The following is a 15,047-nucleotide window of genomic DNA, read 5'->3' on the forward strand; positions in this document are numbered from 1 at the left end:
CACATAAAAATCCCATCATGAAAGCCACATTACATAAGGGGAAAAAAGTCTGCAACACAAGGTCTCAAAGTCTCTGAGCTATTCAAAAAGTTAGCACTATGAAGTTAAAGCCTTGGCTATTAAGAAAACCACCATATTACTAATGGAGTCAGAAGTGTTGAGGGTTTCCCCACCTACATCTTTGACTGAATAAGGATCAACACCAGAGATTACCAACCTTCTGCTGTGGGTTCCAAAAATCTTTACAAATCCAAAACCTCTAGTCAGATACCCAAGGTGTATAATGGTGAGAAGAGTGAAGTGGAGCTGTGACACAGGGCCAGGGGACTAGACAGCTCTCACCTCCAAGCTGAAACCTCATTATCAAATGATAGAACAGGGCTGTCTGTGGGCTGTGTATCCCCTGATGGCACCACAACATTTAAAAATATTTAAATGAAATATTCATAACAACAGATTTACTAAAAACTCCTGTGCAAGTTTTAGAGAATTAAAGAATTCTTTAAGGAATGGCAGCTTCTCATCACCACTGCATAGAGAAGCAAACCAGGAAATCTATCCAAACTGCATCATGTCTCCCACCACTACATATTACCCATCCTAAGCTCTGGTCAGAGCACACTCCTTATACAAGCAATGGAAACATATCCTTCAGGGCACAACCCCATAACTTGCTCTTCTTGCACCTGCACAGTATCAGGAGGGTATAAAGTTGTCAGTACCCTTTTATCTTCTTCACATTTCTTTTGCATAAAAGGTCCATGGTAAGTCTCAACCTTAATTGTTTTCAGTATTCTCAGTATGTCATGAAACACAAGAACAATTATGTGAGGCAAAATATCATGTTGCTATGAGGGTCTTAAGATACATAGGAAATACTATTTTGTCCTGATATTTCAAAATACTGCAAATGCCACAATGCAAACATTACGCAGATGCAGAAAAATATGTACTATCCAGCCACCTTCCAACTAAAGCTGTATTCCTCTGGAATCTGCTCCCATAAATTATTTCACCTAGAGACCAGACTGAACCTTTTCCCTGCCTACATTTTCATCAACTTCATTTCTGATAGCATGGCAGGATCAAAGCCAAAAGGACAGACTAATGCTAAAAGCATCGTTTTTTAATAGCTTCTTCATATACCCCATGGCTGAAGGAATAAAACCCTGTCTTGAACACAGATGCAGCAAGCATGCCAATACATTATGCAGAACACAGCAAGTAATTTATAACTTCCTGAGAGTAACTCATTTTAAGTTCTACTACCAGTGAAAAGGCACAGCTTAAAAGATGGATTTCAGTGAGCAAAACCTGATCTGCATTGATTGTAGAATCAAAAGGAAAACGGCTTAAAAATATAATCCTTCATCACCTAAAAAACTATTCTTCTTGCATAAACCTTGCCTGCTGACATATTTTATTCACTGAAAGTATTCAGGCTCCATAAACATGGATGCTGAGATTTTAAAATGCAAACTTATTTCATTACAAGTAAATGCTAATACATATATATATGTGGATATTTCAGCATTACATTTCAATCAAAATTCAATGTGGTTTATTTTCATCCTTCACAAACAATATTTATGGAGCATGCAAGAGTGTATTTCACTCTAGAATGATGCCAGACTTACTGGTTTGGCAAAAAGCCTGACATGCAGTTTTTTCACCTGAACCGATCTGTGCCAAAAGTTACTTGGGACATGTCAGGTACTACCAAACACAGGCACAAAGATATACTGCAGCAGACTCCTTCTGACTACTGTCAGCATGAGTACTTCTGAATGAACAAACTCTTACTTTTTACCAGAAAACTGGCTGAATAACAAAGCAAAAATGTACTGAAAGAACAAAACCTGAGAATATTATTAAGTCTTGAATCAAGTTTATAGCAGATGAAAGCTGTATTTCCTTTCCTTAAACATGTTCTATATTACATATAAAGTCCACAGCTTGCATATTTATAATATACCTCTTTAAATAAGGATTACATTTTCAGGCAGATTATCATACTTCAATTTAGTCACTGAAATGAAAAAACAATGTTTAGCCTAAATTAATCTGGCTGAATAATACATCCAATTGTTGAATAAGCTCTTTTAAATTCTGCACAGGAAGACGCTGCAATTGAACTTTGCCATACCAAACATATCCCTTGCACTAACTATGCTTTTTAAAAATTTAGCACTGTAAAGATCCTGTCTACAACTTTTTAGTTTTTCTGGTAAAGCCAGTACATTATTTATAATTTTACTTTTTTTCTTTACACTTCCTAGAAAAAACACTTTGACTAATTAAACCTGATATCAAATGCATTTGACAGCTTGCAATTAGGGTTTCTTTAAGACCATTTACTATTTACATTCTACAAGAAACCATATCATCTAAAATTCTTAAGTGAAAGGCTGTTCCCTCTGGACTAGTAATGTAATTTATTATATTGCTGACTACTATTAAGGGTACACTATTGAGGGATGTGTGTGATGTATGTTTCTTTTCTTTTTTTTTTCCCTTCAGTAACTTAGGCAAGGTCCTTGCCCAGACCATCCACATTGAAAGAAACAGATCCCCTGTGAACTCACTGCTTCAGTTACTGAACTAATCCATGTCAAACAACACACAATGTAAGTTTACTTTGGCTAAAACTTTATCAACATCAAGCATGTGGCAGTACATGACCATTATTTTTCTAGAAAGAAATGTTTTTATTAACTTGCTGTTACAGAAGCATAATCTGCATTTGACTTATGTAGGAACTGGAGAATCACAAAAGTGGAAATATATGTAGCATCATTTGCTATTATGTGATCACTATAGGCAAGTGCAGGATGTCCTACCTCCAGCATTTTCCCGTAAGAAAATTTAGATGCAGGATGATAGTAACTATGGGCACAGTCTACTCTGACAAGAAACAACAATATATTCAAGTCTCTTCAGTACAACAGCACTGTTTAATGGTTACTCAACATATGGGATTTTTGTAAAAAAAATAGCAATAATAATAATAATAATAACAACAACAACAACAACAACCACCACACATAGATTCACACTAAACATCTTTCCAAGAATCTTACAGCCTGGTTGCCATTCAATTATTGATTTTGCAATATATTCTGCATACTGAGGAGGAAAACCATAAATTTTTAACACATCAAAGTGCAATGTCTAACATGAAATATATAGGCTATGATAACATGATTGACTTCATAAGTTATTTCAGTGAAACCACTCAGAAAACGAAAAGATCATTTAGAATTTAGTGATAGTTTTAGGGTTTTTTAATTTTTGTACTGCTGAGAAAGCACAAATAAACAACAAAGATAAAAAAATACAAATCAAATGTTGTTTCACATTTGCTGTACACTTTTCAAACATTCATAGTTGTTCTGTTAAAAATCTCCTCTTCCTTTTGAATCACAAAGAGAATAATTCCTTACACATCAAGGTGGACTGTCAAGTAAATGTATTTCAGTGCTCTTCAGACTTATTTAGTAATTTGTTTTCCTTTCACTCTGACGTACTCTAATGTACTAATCAATAAATTCCTGGATTTTGCATGCACTTAAAATGAACGCCTGAGTTCCCATACAGGAGATTTGGCTTGATGTTTATTTCAATCAACACCCATCCCCAACCCCCCAAAAAACCCCAACAAAACAGCCTTGACAATGAGTCTTGGGAGTAAACACTCCCAAGATACTTACGTCCCTCCAACTCTTTAATATGTAGAAAAATGCTAATATGCATATTTTAATTCTATTCTCAGGGATTTTTCAAACCATTAATAGCATTGGTATCAATTTACACTGTATTCAGATCCCATATTTATGTGCTTTATATTCTACTCCTATTGTTTTAATACTTAGACCAGAATATTTAAATTGGTACAAATAATAAAATCATTATTCTAAAAACTTTTCTCTGGTTATTTTTCCCACCAAATAAATGAACTAGAGAAACAATGTAATTAACAGGTCTTCATGGATTGAAAACCCAGAAAAATAAAAACTTCATATCTCCCTAAAAGTCAAAGGCATGTACTGAGCAGATCTGCTTCTTTCTAAAAAACAAAACCCCAAAATCCCTACAAAAGAAACCATACAAACATACAGCTTGCATGAGTGATTGGCACAGGTTTATTTAGATTTTCATATATAAGGTCTGTGTCAGTGATTATTAATCCAAAATAATTTTAAAAGCCCATGCAGCTGTCCTTCTGAAATAAACCAAGTGGACAGACTTATAATTTACATCAAATACTTGTCAGCAATCTTTCCCAGGTTTAAAGATTTTATATAAGCTGCATAACATGTTCAGTGCCAGATATATTTGTCACCAACTTGCATTGCTGTTCTCTTGCAGAAAAAAACCATAATTCCTCTGTACCTTACGTACTGGTTTTTTTGTGTTCAAATACTGACCTCTACTAATTTCATCACCTTTTAAACATTTTTAACAGAGTAATAACCTAGATCTGGTGAAAAAGTAAAGAGCTTCTTACCATCCTGATCCAGTATTTCCCCCGTCTCTGGAGTTCAGCAGCAAGGAGCTGTTGCTGTTGCACTGCTTACTAGAGACACTGGAGGCTTTGGAAGCAGAGAATGTTTTATGTGGTTAAAATGTATCACCACTGATTATATTTCAGTCCCTCAATTCCTAGCCTTGATGCTCTGGAAATCAGCCAATCCAAGTGATAAAGAGGTTTGCAACAAGAAGTTGCAGAATTTCCACAGTGAATGCTTCATGGAAATGTTTTGCTCTTGATACTTGTTTTTATATCTACTAAATGTTAAAATAAATCCTGGTTTCCTTTTCTCTCCTCCTCTTTTTTTTTTTTTTTTTTTTTTTTTTTTCCCCCAAATGAGATTCATACATTGTTCACAAGGGACTTTGGCATTTGGTATAGCTAGGCACAGTGCAGAAAGGCATCATGCCAGATTGTGCATATATCTCAGCCAAGATACCTGAATTTTGACTTGCAACACACCCTGTTATTCCAAACATGGATCTTCCTAAGCCAAAGCTCCTAACTGCCAAAATACACAGTGTTTTTGTGAGGCAGCCAAATGCCCCTTCAGATTAGCTAAGAGCATCTTTTATTCGCAACGTGGTTGCTCTTTGTTGTTTGTTTTTTTTTTTTAACACTTCTTTTCCCTAGGGAAGACAAGGTGGTAAGTTCCAAAGGGATGAAATGATCAACTGGCACTTCTACTGCCACTTTTCTCAAGAACAAATTTCACACAGCAAATTTCCACGCAATGCTACAGTAGCTGTGAATAATTACTTAGTTAACATTATAACCATCTTTATGTTCTCAATGGTAGCTCAGGATGCTTCTGTGTTTGGTGTGATAAAATTAAAAAAAAAAAAAAGTCAAAACAAAATAAAATCAAACAAATAAACAAGAAACCCCACAAAAACCCACAAACCCAAAAACTAACAAAGACAGTCCTGACTCCCCATGCTATCAAATAACACAGTAAGAGGTGGCAGAGAGGGAGGCAAAAGGAACCAAGTCACATTACTGGCTAGTTTAACAGGTACTTAGAATAATATGCAAGCTTTTTGAGCTTCATAATAAAATAAAAAGGTTTTAAAGAAAGGATTATCAAGAGGCTATGGAGACTACCTCAGAGATACTCTCAAGAAGAAAGCATATTAGAAAGTATATTAAAGCTCTCAAGAAAAATAAGCATATTATTGTACTAAGTGAGCATAAGACTGAGCCTAAAATTTTAATGAATAATGAAAGAGGATGGAGTGATCCTTCTGCAACAACTGAGAGTTTGTAAAGGTCAAGAAAAGTGAAGACCATGTTCTGTGCAAGGAGGGAATATAAATTCAGAAGAGATGCCTCCAGGTTTCTTCTATTCTATTTGCAAAAGGAAACAATAAAGGTTTTCACTGAATCTGAATGGGTATGAAGGTGCAGGACTGACATGAAGAACCCAAGGAAAAGGATGCTGAACTAATAGACAAGCTGGTTTCACAGGTGAAGAAGAGCTGGATGGAGGATTTGAATGGTTTTTGAAATAGCAACGAGCATACTTTAAGAAATTACATTGAAAATAAGATTTAATCATCAGTAACACTGACAGTGTAATTTCTGAACTTAGGGAAAGAACAAAGTAATAAATGACGTGTAATGAACACTATGGCAAGATTAGGTTGTTTTCTAGAGTGACAAGGAAGCAGGAGGGGAGTCTGCAGGAGGCCTGTTCTAGCCATGTTGAGTTGTTGATATCTAGCTGAACAGCCACAAGAAGCTGTCTTTATTCCAGGCCCTTCTTCTTCAGCCAGAGTTAAAAAAATTCATTTGCAAGGCACCACGGCAAAGATGAATTTGATTTGTATTTACAGATGAGCTTGTCTGATGTAAATAAAAGGACCACAGTTCAATCCCTAAGAAAAATAGCAAGATGGAGTGGAAAGAGGCACTGAAAGGCCAATTAAGAAGATTGAATGTTAAAAAAATAAGCAAATCAGGTTCTATGAAACCAAGAGAGACAAAATTTTGGGAGGAAAAATGGACAACAGTAAACAAGATAGCTTACAGGAGGAAGAAAATCAGTAGACAACCTTAGTTTCACTGTTTGACCAGAAAGCTGTCTACAGATATTTTGTCTTGAGCATCAGAATCATCATGGAAGGAGCAGAAGATGCACTGATTTGTCAGTGCCCAGTGACACACCAGAACCCTGGCAGTGCCCTTAAACAACTCAGGCAGCTGTATCAGTCGCACTGCTGATGGGATTCCCATCAGAGAGGTTCCACATGTAACATCACTGAGACCCAACAGAGAATTCTGTAAAACAATTAAACTGTAATCAATCAGGCTACAGAGGTCTTGCTCTTTTTAGAAGTTAAAACTTATCCATCAACAAGTTTTCAGTCATTTTACTAGTCTACATAAACTCTTCCTGTAATCTTTCAAATTTATGAAACCCTTACACTCACAAAGATATCTGCTGGGATAGTGACCAGATGCCAAATGTGAAGACATGCAGCCAAGTTGTGCTCCTGCAGTTCCTACACAAAATGTGTATGGGACAGGGTAGTATGGCCCTATGCATCACACAAACGATTTTCAACTCTGCCTTTCAGTCAATGAAACCAGAATGCTTCAATTTTTTACTGAAAAATAATTCAATTATTGAATATATACAAATTTCAGAATTAATTTTGTCCCAGTCTTCTCACAATTAAAACATGCACCTTCCAAATTCAAGCACAAATATTGCCTCCTAAATTCAAGTAAAAGACATTTCCATACAGAACAAACACCATCATGCACCCTTAGAGGCAGAAAAAAAAAATTCAAGTTAACTAACTTACTTCACCATTAGCACACCTGCTTCAAAACAAAGCCCCCTTTTCCATTCACTTTGAAGTCCTTCTAACACAGAAAAAGAAGTTCGCACCAAGGGAAAGAATTATGTACTGATATAACTGCAAAAGTTTAAATGTGAACTCCAACTTCTACATCTGTAACCCTTTATGATTTTTTTTTTCTCCCATCAATTCTTGAAGGATTCACAAGCAATGGGAGCTTAAATTTTCTAGACAGGTCTAGAATTTCTCCTTTTTATGAGGAAATCAATTTCCTCCTAAGTTTGAGTTAAAACCTGCAATTTGATCCTTGATGACTGGTAACAATCCTATTGCCAGCCTTGAGCTCCATGCTTCGGAGGCCATTTCAAAAATAAAAATAAAGCTCTCTAAGGCATCTGGTAGCATTCTCTAGGCCCCTGTAGAAATGTAGTTAGCAGGCCACCTAATTTAAACATTTATTTAGATGACATAAAGATGCCCGTGAATGCTCTAAACGATCAAGGAATGTGTAACGAGGCTGAGAAACTTAAACTGTATTAGAAACAATCTATCTTTTGTGATGAAAACAGGTTAGATATGGCAACACAAGTTTTTTCACAAGTGTTCTTTGCAACACATGACCATTCACACTAGAGCCCTCAATCTGCAACAACTGAATGGTTTTACTAACTGGTACCAAACATAAAGCAACTGATCAAAAAACTGAATTTTACCCTGACAGAAATTCTTTTATTTTGGCATTTGATTGTTGTCTGGAGAGAAGAATTAAAAAAAAAAAAAATCAATCTTTCATAAAATGCAAGATCCTAATAAATTTAAATGCAGAATTGTTGAGTCATTTTGTATTTGCTTGAGAAAGGGACAATTATGGTTCTCTTGGGGCACTCTGTAAGTCTGTCCAAATTGTCCCTAGAGTTACAAAGTACCTTCTCTCCCCATAAGTTGTAAAAATAATGAAAATACCTATGAGCAATTTGCTGTAAATAGATAAAAATAAACCACAGCTTGGTAAGTAGTAAGACAAAAACATGCAATATTATTTGGCACCACAGAATTCCAAAAGTCAGCAAACCAAAACAGATACAAAACCTTAAGGACACCTAGACAAAACATTAAATTTATCAATAGAAGACTTTGATTTTTTGGGTTTTTTTTCTGTGAAGAAATATGTCCAAAGTGCACTCTGCGTGTAAATTGGTAAAATGCTGTAATTCTATGGGCTAAAAAAGTCAACTGAACAAAAAAATTTTCTGTTCTTTCAACAATCTAACTAGAACAAGAACTCCAAAACCAAATGACAAAACTATCAGCTCTTCACTGTTCACCAGTTTCATTATCAATGCAGAAAAGCAACAGGATTTGCAGGGAAAAATGAGTTGCAGGAAAGAAAGAGAGAGAAAGCAGAAAGATGGAATAAGAGAGCTGGCAGAGGCAGGGTAGGGTGCAGAGAGGGGCAGAATTTCACAGTTTCTCAGTCTGGCCCATCTTCAAGACTTGGTGGATCTACAAATAAATAGCTAGCACAAAAAACAAGCAACACCACTAGAAATCAAAGACTGATATCCCCACCTAGTCTGTTACTCCTCCACAAACACAGCAATATTTCACCTTGTAAGAAGATTTACCAAAATCTCAGATATAAGCTACATCCTGAAATCACTCACTCACAATTTGCATATTAATATTAGTGAAGCTTTCCAGTGGTAAAATCCTGTTCTTCAGGAGGACTTAAAAAAGCACAGCTTCAAATACTTCAAATAATGTTCTGAAGCAGAAAGAGGATTAAGACATTCTATTGGCCTTGCAGGAAAGAAAACTTTTATGCAAAATTCTGCTTGTAGAGATTTGGACCTCGCACAGTAGGGTTGTATTTCCAAATCATCAGAAATACATTCAGATCTTATGAAATTGGTACAGTATCTACAGAATATAAGAGGCTCCTTACCAATTAAAACTCTGCTCAAGCAGTAACCAATGACTGAAACATGGCCCTGGATGTTTAACATTACCCAGCCTAAACTGACGTGACAGCTCACAGATCGTAACTGGAGCAGGTGGCAGTTATTTAAATGGCCAGTACCAATACACAGAGGATGATGGACTGTCATTGCTAACAAGCATAAACACTGCTTACATGTTTCAAATAAATATTTTCCCCTTTATTTTCGAGGAGCTGAAAGTGTGAGTTAAATGAGTTAAAGAAAGTCCACTGCTTTTTTGTAAAAAAGAAAAAAAAAGTGAGAGAGACATAGAGAAATAGAAAGCCTCCTTATCTATCAGATGCAGCTGAAAAAACATATAAGTGCTGCCTCCCAGAGTCCAGCTGCCTGGAACAAGTTTTCCTATTTTTACAGTGATTCAATGGCCAAGAAAATCTCCAAAGGCTGAGAAACAATTAGCTACATTCTGTGCTTCTGCCACTGTTCTGAGGGGGGTCACAGTGGACCACCCCAGCTCAAGTTACATGCAGATTTGGGCCTGAGTATTGCCTAAACAGGACAGACAGGTATTGGCTTCAAAACAGAGCTGAATTAATCTCTCTCTCTCTCATATGCACATGAATCCCTGCCCTCAAAAACTCATAAAGGAAAACAGAGTTAACAGACCCTCTCTCTGCACAGGTCCTGGGAATGCTGCACAGAGACTCACCTCCCATCACTCCTCACCTGGAGCAGCCAGGTGAGCTGTAAGAGCTATTTCAGACTCCAGGGAGATGGCTGGGGGAGATGGGGCACAGAGCGAGATCCAGAGCTGTCCTGAGAGAGTGGGCAGCTGCCACTTTCTGTCATCAGTGCCAACAGAGGCAATGCCACTGCTTCTCTGCAGGCTGCAGCCAAACTGCTCAGAGCAGCACAGCATTTCTTGATCTAACCCCTGAAATTAGCACACACTGTAATCATATTCTAAAGCCAAAAGAAGATGCTGATGGAGTCCCATTTAAAGAAGTTTAGGGTATTTTGAGCACTAATCAGAGATCACTATTTTGCAAGTTTGCAGCAATCCTTCCATGACAAAGCAGCTCAAGAGATGTTTCTACAAAAAAGTCAAGTACAAAGGGCATGATCCTAGTATTTTAGGCGAAAGGAAACAAAAAATTGCTTTTTTCCATCACAAGTGAAGATCGGACACAGCCTTTAAATACTGACAGTACAATCTCAGTCAGCAAACAATTCGTTTCGGTCACTCAGAAATGTGGTTTCCGGGACAGCCTTTCCCTTACAGCCTTCCAAGCAGCCCGAATTCCAGGTGGGAAGCCCAGGAGCGGCCACCGGGGGGCGGTGCAGCCCCGCGGGCGCGCTCCGGCGGCGGGCGCGGAGCGCGGCCGCACCTGCGGCACACACCTGAGTGCCGGCTCATCGCCGGGCCAGAGGGGACACAACACACGCCGCTTCCATGGAAAGAGCCTACGCAACGCAGACACTAAAAATAGCCAATTAGTGCTTGGCCTCCTATGTAACAACATTAGCTGTGTTGATGTAATTACCTTTTGTTTCCATGTGAAATTACGCTTAATGTGATTTTACTGGATCATAAAAGACATTTCATTCTGCTGCAATACTCTGTAATGCCAGCCTCAAACTTTGTAGGAGAGGAGCGAAATGGCAAAAAGAGAAAAGGTGCTACCCAGAAGTTGAAAACAGTCAAATACAGAAGTGGAGAAAATAAAGCAGCCCCCAAGGAGATTTTCAGGGCTTTTTGCAACCTCAGGGTTACTATAGATAAAGGTGACCTATATCTGTTGGACATCCTTGACCATGGCACCTCTCCAAAACAGTCCTGAGAAAGCAAATGCCTGGCACATGCTAGAGATGGATGGCTCTGGAAAACTCCAGATGAAATGTGAGGAACAGCAGAGTACTACTGCAAAGTCATATGACAAGAAAATGCTCAGAAAGGCACGGGATATCTAAGGCTCATATTCCTGCATGACACAGTACCTGTCAGACATGGTGGCAAATCCCAAGCAACAGGGCCAGGAGAGTGCCAAACTATTCCAGTAGAAAACGCTCAGTGACAGACAAAACTTAGTTTGAAAAGCAACACATGAGTCTGCACAAGTGGTTCTCAGGGAAGGGACCAATCTTAAGAAAGAAATGAAAAGCATTTGAACAGCACCAGCAGTTGTTCAGGTACCCGACAGTATGAAGCAGGTGATGCTGATTTAAACCCACTTCCAAATGAAGAGTCATGAGCAAGAAATCAAGCAGGCAAATGACTGCTACAGATCTGTGAAAACTTCAGAAGTGTAGGTGTACACAATATGCATCTCCAGCAGAGGCTGAGCAAAAAATGGACCTGAACAGTGCTGAGAGACACATGCAAGCTCAATATCCCCCTTACCTGATTGCATTTTGTGAAAAGACACAGCAAGTGGTCAGACAGCTGAACAGAAACAATCTCTGGAAATGAGAGATCATTTGAAACTGATCATAGCAGTGGATGGCAATCTGGCCCACTTGTGCTAAGAATACAAGAAAGAATAAGGAAGAGCTGATTTTAGCGGCAAGGTCTTTGAAAAGATTCTAAAAACTGCGCATAAGCTTCTGAACTAAATTCTTTACCCAAAATATTTTCCATTTTGCAAAAAGGAGAAAAACTGATTTAAGGGATAGACTGCTAGCTTAAAAGACAGAGAGGAATAGTGCAGTTATGGCTTTACCTTAAACTAATTAAGGCCAAATACAGTGAGATCAACAAACCAAATCTTTCACTCACTTGACCAAGCTTAAAACCTGACCATTTCACATGAGATCACAAGGTGGTTTATTCCATGTCCTGAGCAGTAAGAGGCTGCGACCAATGAAAAGGTGAAGTCAAGAGTCTTACAATAAGCTCTGTAAATCTGTTTTTAAAACAAAAGAAGTTCCTGATGTACAGAAGACTGATGCACAGAGCTGCCAGTCCAATGGGCAAGAGCTTCAAAGTACAGACACACACAAATGAGAGTGACAATCTACTTTTACACAGATACTCTTGACCTAACAGGCACATGAAACAGGTGCCTGGGGAGCAACACAGCTCCAACCACAGGTCTGTAAATGGTTTATGCTTACATAAACTATTGTGGGGGGATGACCCTGGTCAGAAGATCAACACCATACCACTGCTCACCCACTTCTCCCCTCTCAGTGACACACAGGAGACAAAAAACAAAGCAAGGAAACTCATGGATCAAATAAAGACAGCTTAGCAGGTGAAGGAAAAAGGGACACACCACCCCCAAAGCAGCAAGAGATTCAAAGTCACTCTCTACCTCCCACAAGTGTGGATACCCTTCAAGCAATAACCACCATGGAAAACACTCACACATCCCCACACTCTCCTTCTTCTACCCCCAGTTTCTATTGCCAAGTCAGCAGTCATAGCTGTATCCTATCCCAACCTCTTCCCCACCTACTTCCCTACTGAATTTGAGAGGACACAGGCAAAGACTTTGTGCTGTGCAAGCACTCTTCAGCAATAGCCAATTAGTGCATTATCAACACCGTTTTAGCCATGTATCCAAAACACAGTACCACATAGTACTGTGAAAAAAATTAACTACATCCCAGCTGGACACAGTGCAACTGTTTTGCAAGAAAGTTGACTGTCAGGACAGGCAACCAGAAAAAGAGAGCAATCTGGATAACATGGACAGCTTCATGTTAAGACAGATCTTAACACAAGACAGAATGTTGCAATCTGCCTGAAGCCACCATAGATGGAGTTGGTGTTAACTCAAAAGATTCTACAGAGAAATATATTATTAAATCAGATATAACTTCATACATGAACATTCCAGCCTTGCTCTTTGTCACCAAAGCATTGCTTACTTCTCAAATGAAATGTTTCTAGTGGCTCTCTGGAGTCAGCTGGTAGAATGACATAAGCACTACAGTTAGGAAAGAAAAGTGATCAATTAAGGCAGCAAAAACCCAAAGCCAAAATCAAGGCTGCTTGGCTTCTCTGGACACATCTTCCAGAAGAAAAATTATCACTGCTTGTAAGGCCATGTTTTTTAGGCTAGAAGAAAGTGACTGGACAGTGGAATAGTGGTTGAGTAGCAAAGTAAAAACACTTTGCAATGAAGCATTAGACAAAACAAGAATATACTGTGCCTAGTGCATACACACATTATACTGCACTGGCAGAGGAAGAAAGGAATAATATGCATTTATATTATTTAAATTAATACCCACATTTTAGCGGTGTAGCTGAAATTTAATGTTGGGTGATGAGTAACTTAATGAACTTATTACCGGTCAAGCTGAACCAAAGGCACAGCTTAAGTTCATTAATAGCTTAATCATCTAATGATTTGAAGGCATCCAGAGGTAATTAGGGCCAAGGTATTCTTCCTGGCCAAATTCTTTGGTGCCATAGAGCCTATACAGTCTCAGTAGTTTCAGCTGTGTTTCACTTGTTGCTATGTTCCAATTGTTTACACAACTGAAGACTACAGCACTGATGAGATCAAGAGTGACCTGCCAGGAAAACAAAAATAACCTTTGAAAAACTAAGGACTGAGAAACAGACAGAGAGAATGCAACACATTGCAGAACAATGTCTTCATCTCTCCCTTTCTTCTTTTGGCAAATGTCTCTTCAGAAGACAAAACCACTGCTCACACACACACACATTAAAGAAGCCTTGATGCTATTTGCCTACCTACAAAACACCAATAACATGCTTTCCCAGGTGATGCACAAAACTCTGCAAAGCCCAACTAATCTCTCCAAAATTTTACAACTACAGCATGGCACTACTGTTTTGCACTACTGACTTACACATCTAGTGCATTCCTGAAGAGGCTGTTAAAAATTACTGTATTTCAAAAGCCAGGGAAATGAAAATCATATTTGAATATAAATGAAGAACTATTTTCAAAATTTTACATAGCAAATATATAGCAACCACGTTGAATGCTTCTTTTTGCCAGATCAAAAGTTTCTGACTGGAGCTGGGAAAAATAAACAATTTTCCGTTGTGTGCAAAATAAGTACCACAAAGACTTCATAAACCAGAAAATTTATTAGAAGTTAAAAACAGATCAAGTATTTGAAGATTCTGCCTTGATGACAGGCAAAAACTATGACTACTAAATTTAACAGCATACTAAAGTAGCATCCAGCAGTGCTCTCCACATTACATTTGTTTAATGTAATCTTTTCAGCCTCTACTGGATAAGCTTCAGTAGAAACAGACCCAAATACCTTACACAAGGGGTTGAAGAATCTGTAAGTCAGACATCTGAGTAGTAAAAACATGATTGGAAACACCTCCACATAGCACCTGGTTGCTACACACACAGTTTCACAGCAGAGAGAAGCTGCCTCTAAAGACATCTTCTTGAATAAAGAACTTCAAAGATACAATGCTCAGACTTATTTTTTAAATCAATTAAAACCCTCTTTATGATATATTTATAATACTTCCTATCTTGGTAAGTCTTTTTGGGGTGGGAGAGAGAGGGAAGTGTAATAATTTTCATTATTTACAAGATTTACATGTAATTTTTCTGTAGCCAACAAAATATAGCTTCCTGGAGATGAAAATTTCCTTAAGACAGTATCAGTCTTTGAATCTGCTATAAATAATTTGACCACTAATTGGAGAAAAAGCCACAGCATGTCCACATATTTTACAGAAACTATTAAAAACCACAAATCAAACTAATCTGAGTTACAAATATCTTTCCACAGATCTAAGTATTGGAATTTTTTCTTTGC

The 15,047-nt window shown here is 37.9% G+C and overlaps 1 protein-coding gene across 7 annotated transcripts in view; it reads right to left on the reverse strand.

Annotated features, from left to right (window-relative positions):
- Positions 1-15,047, reverse strand: part of PLD5 (phospholipase D family member 5) — a 179,879-nt gene that overhangs the window by 141,638 nt on the left and 23,194 nt on the right. The window contains exon 1 of one of the 7 annotated variants that reach the window (XM_033054526.1): positions 4,508-4,592. The exons of the other annotated variants lie outside the window; for them this stretch is intronic. Coding sequence (XP_032910417.1) covers positions 4,508-4,510 — 3 coding nt within the window. The 5' untranslated portion in view covers positions 4,511-4,592. Of the gene's footprint in view, positions 1-4,507; positions 4,593-15,047 lie in introns of those variants that run through there. 7 annotated transcript variants of the gene reach the window in all.

This window comes from Catharus ustulatus, chromosome 3 (assembly GCF_009819885.2).
Source record: "Catharus ustulatus isolate bCatUst1 chromosome 3, bCatUst1.pri.v2, whole genome shotgun sequence".
Lineage (NCBI taxonomy): Eukaryota > Metazoa > Chordata > Aves > Passeriformes > Turdidae > Catharus > Catharus ustulatus.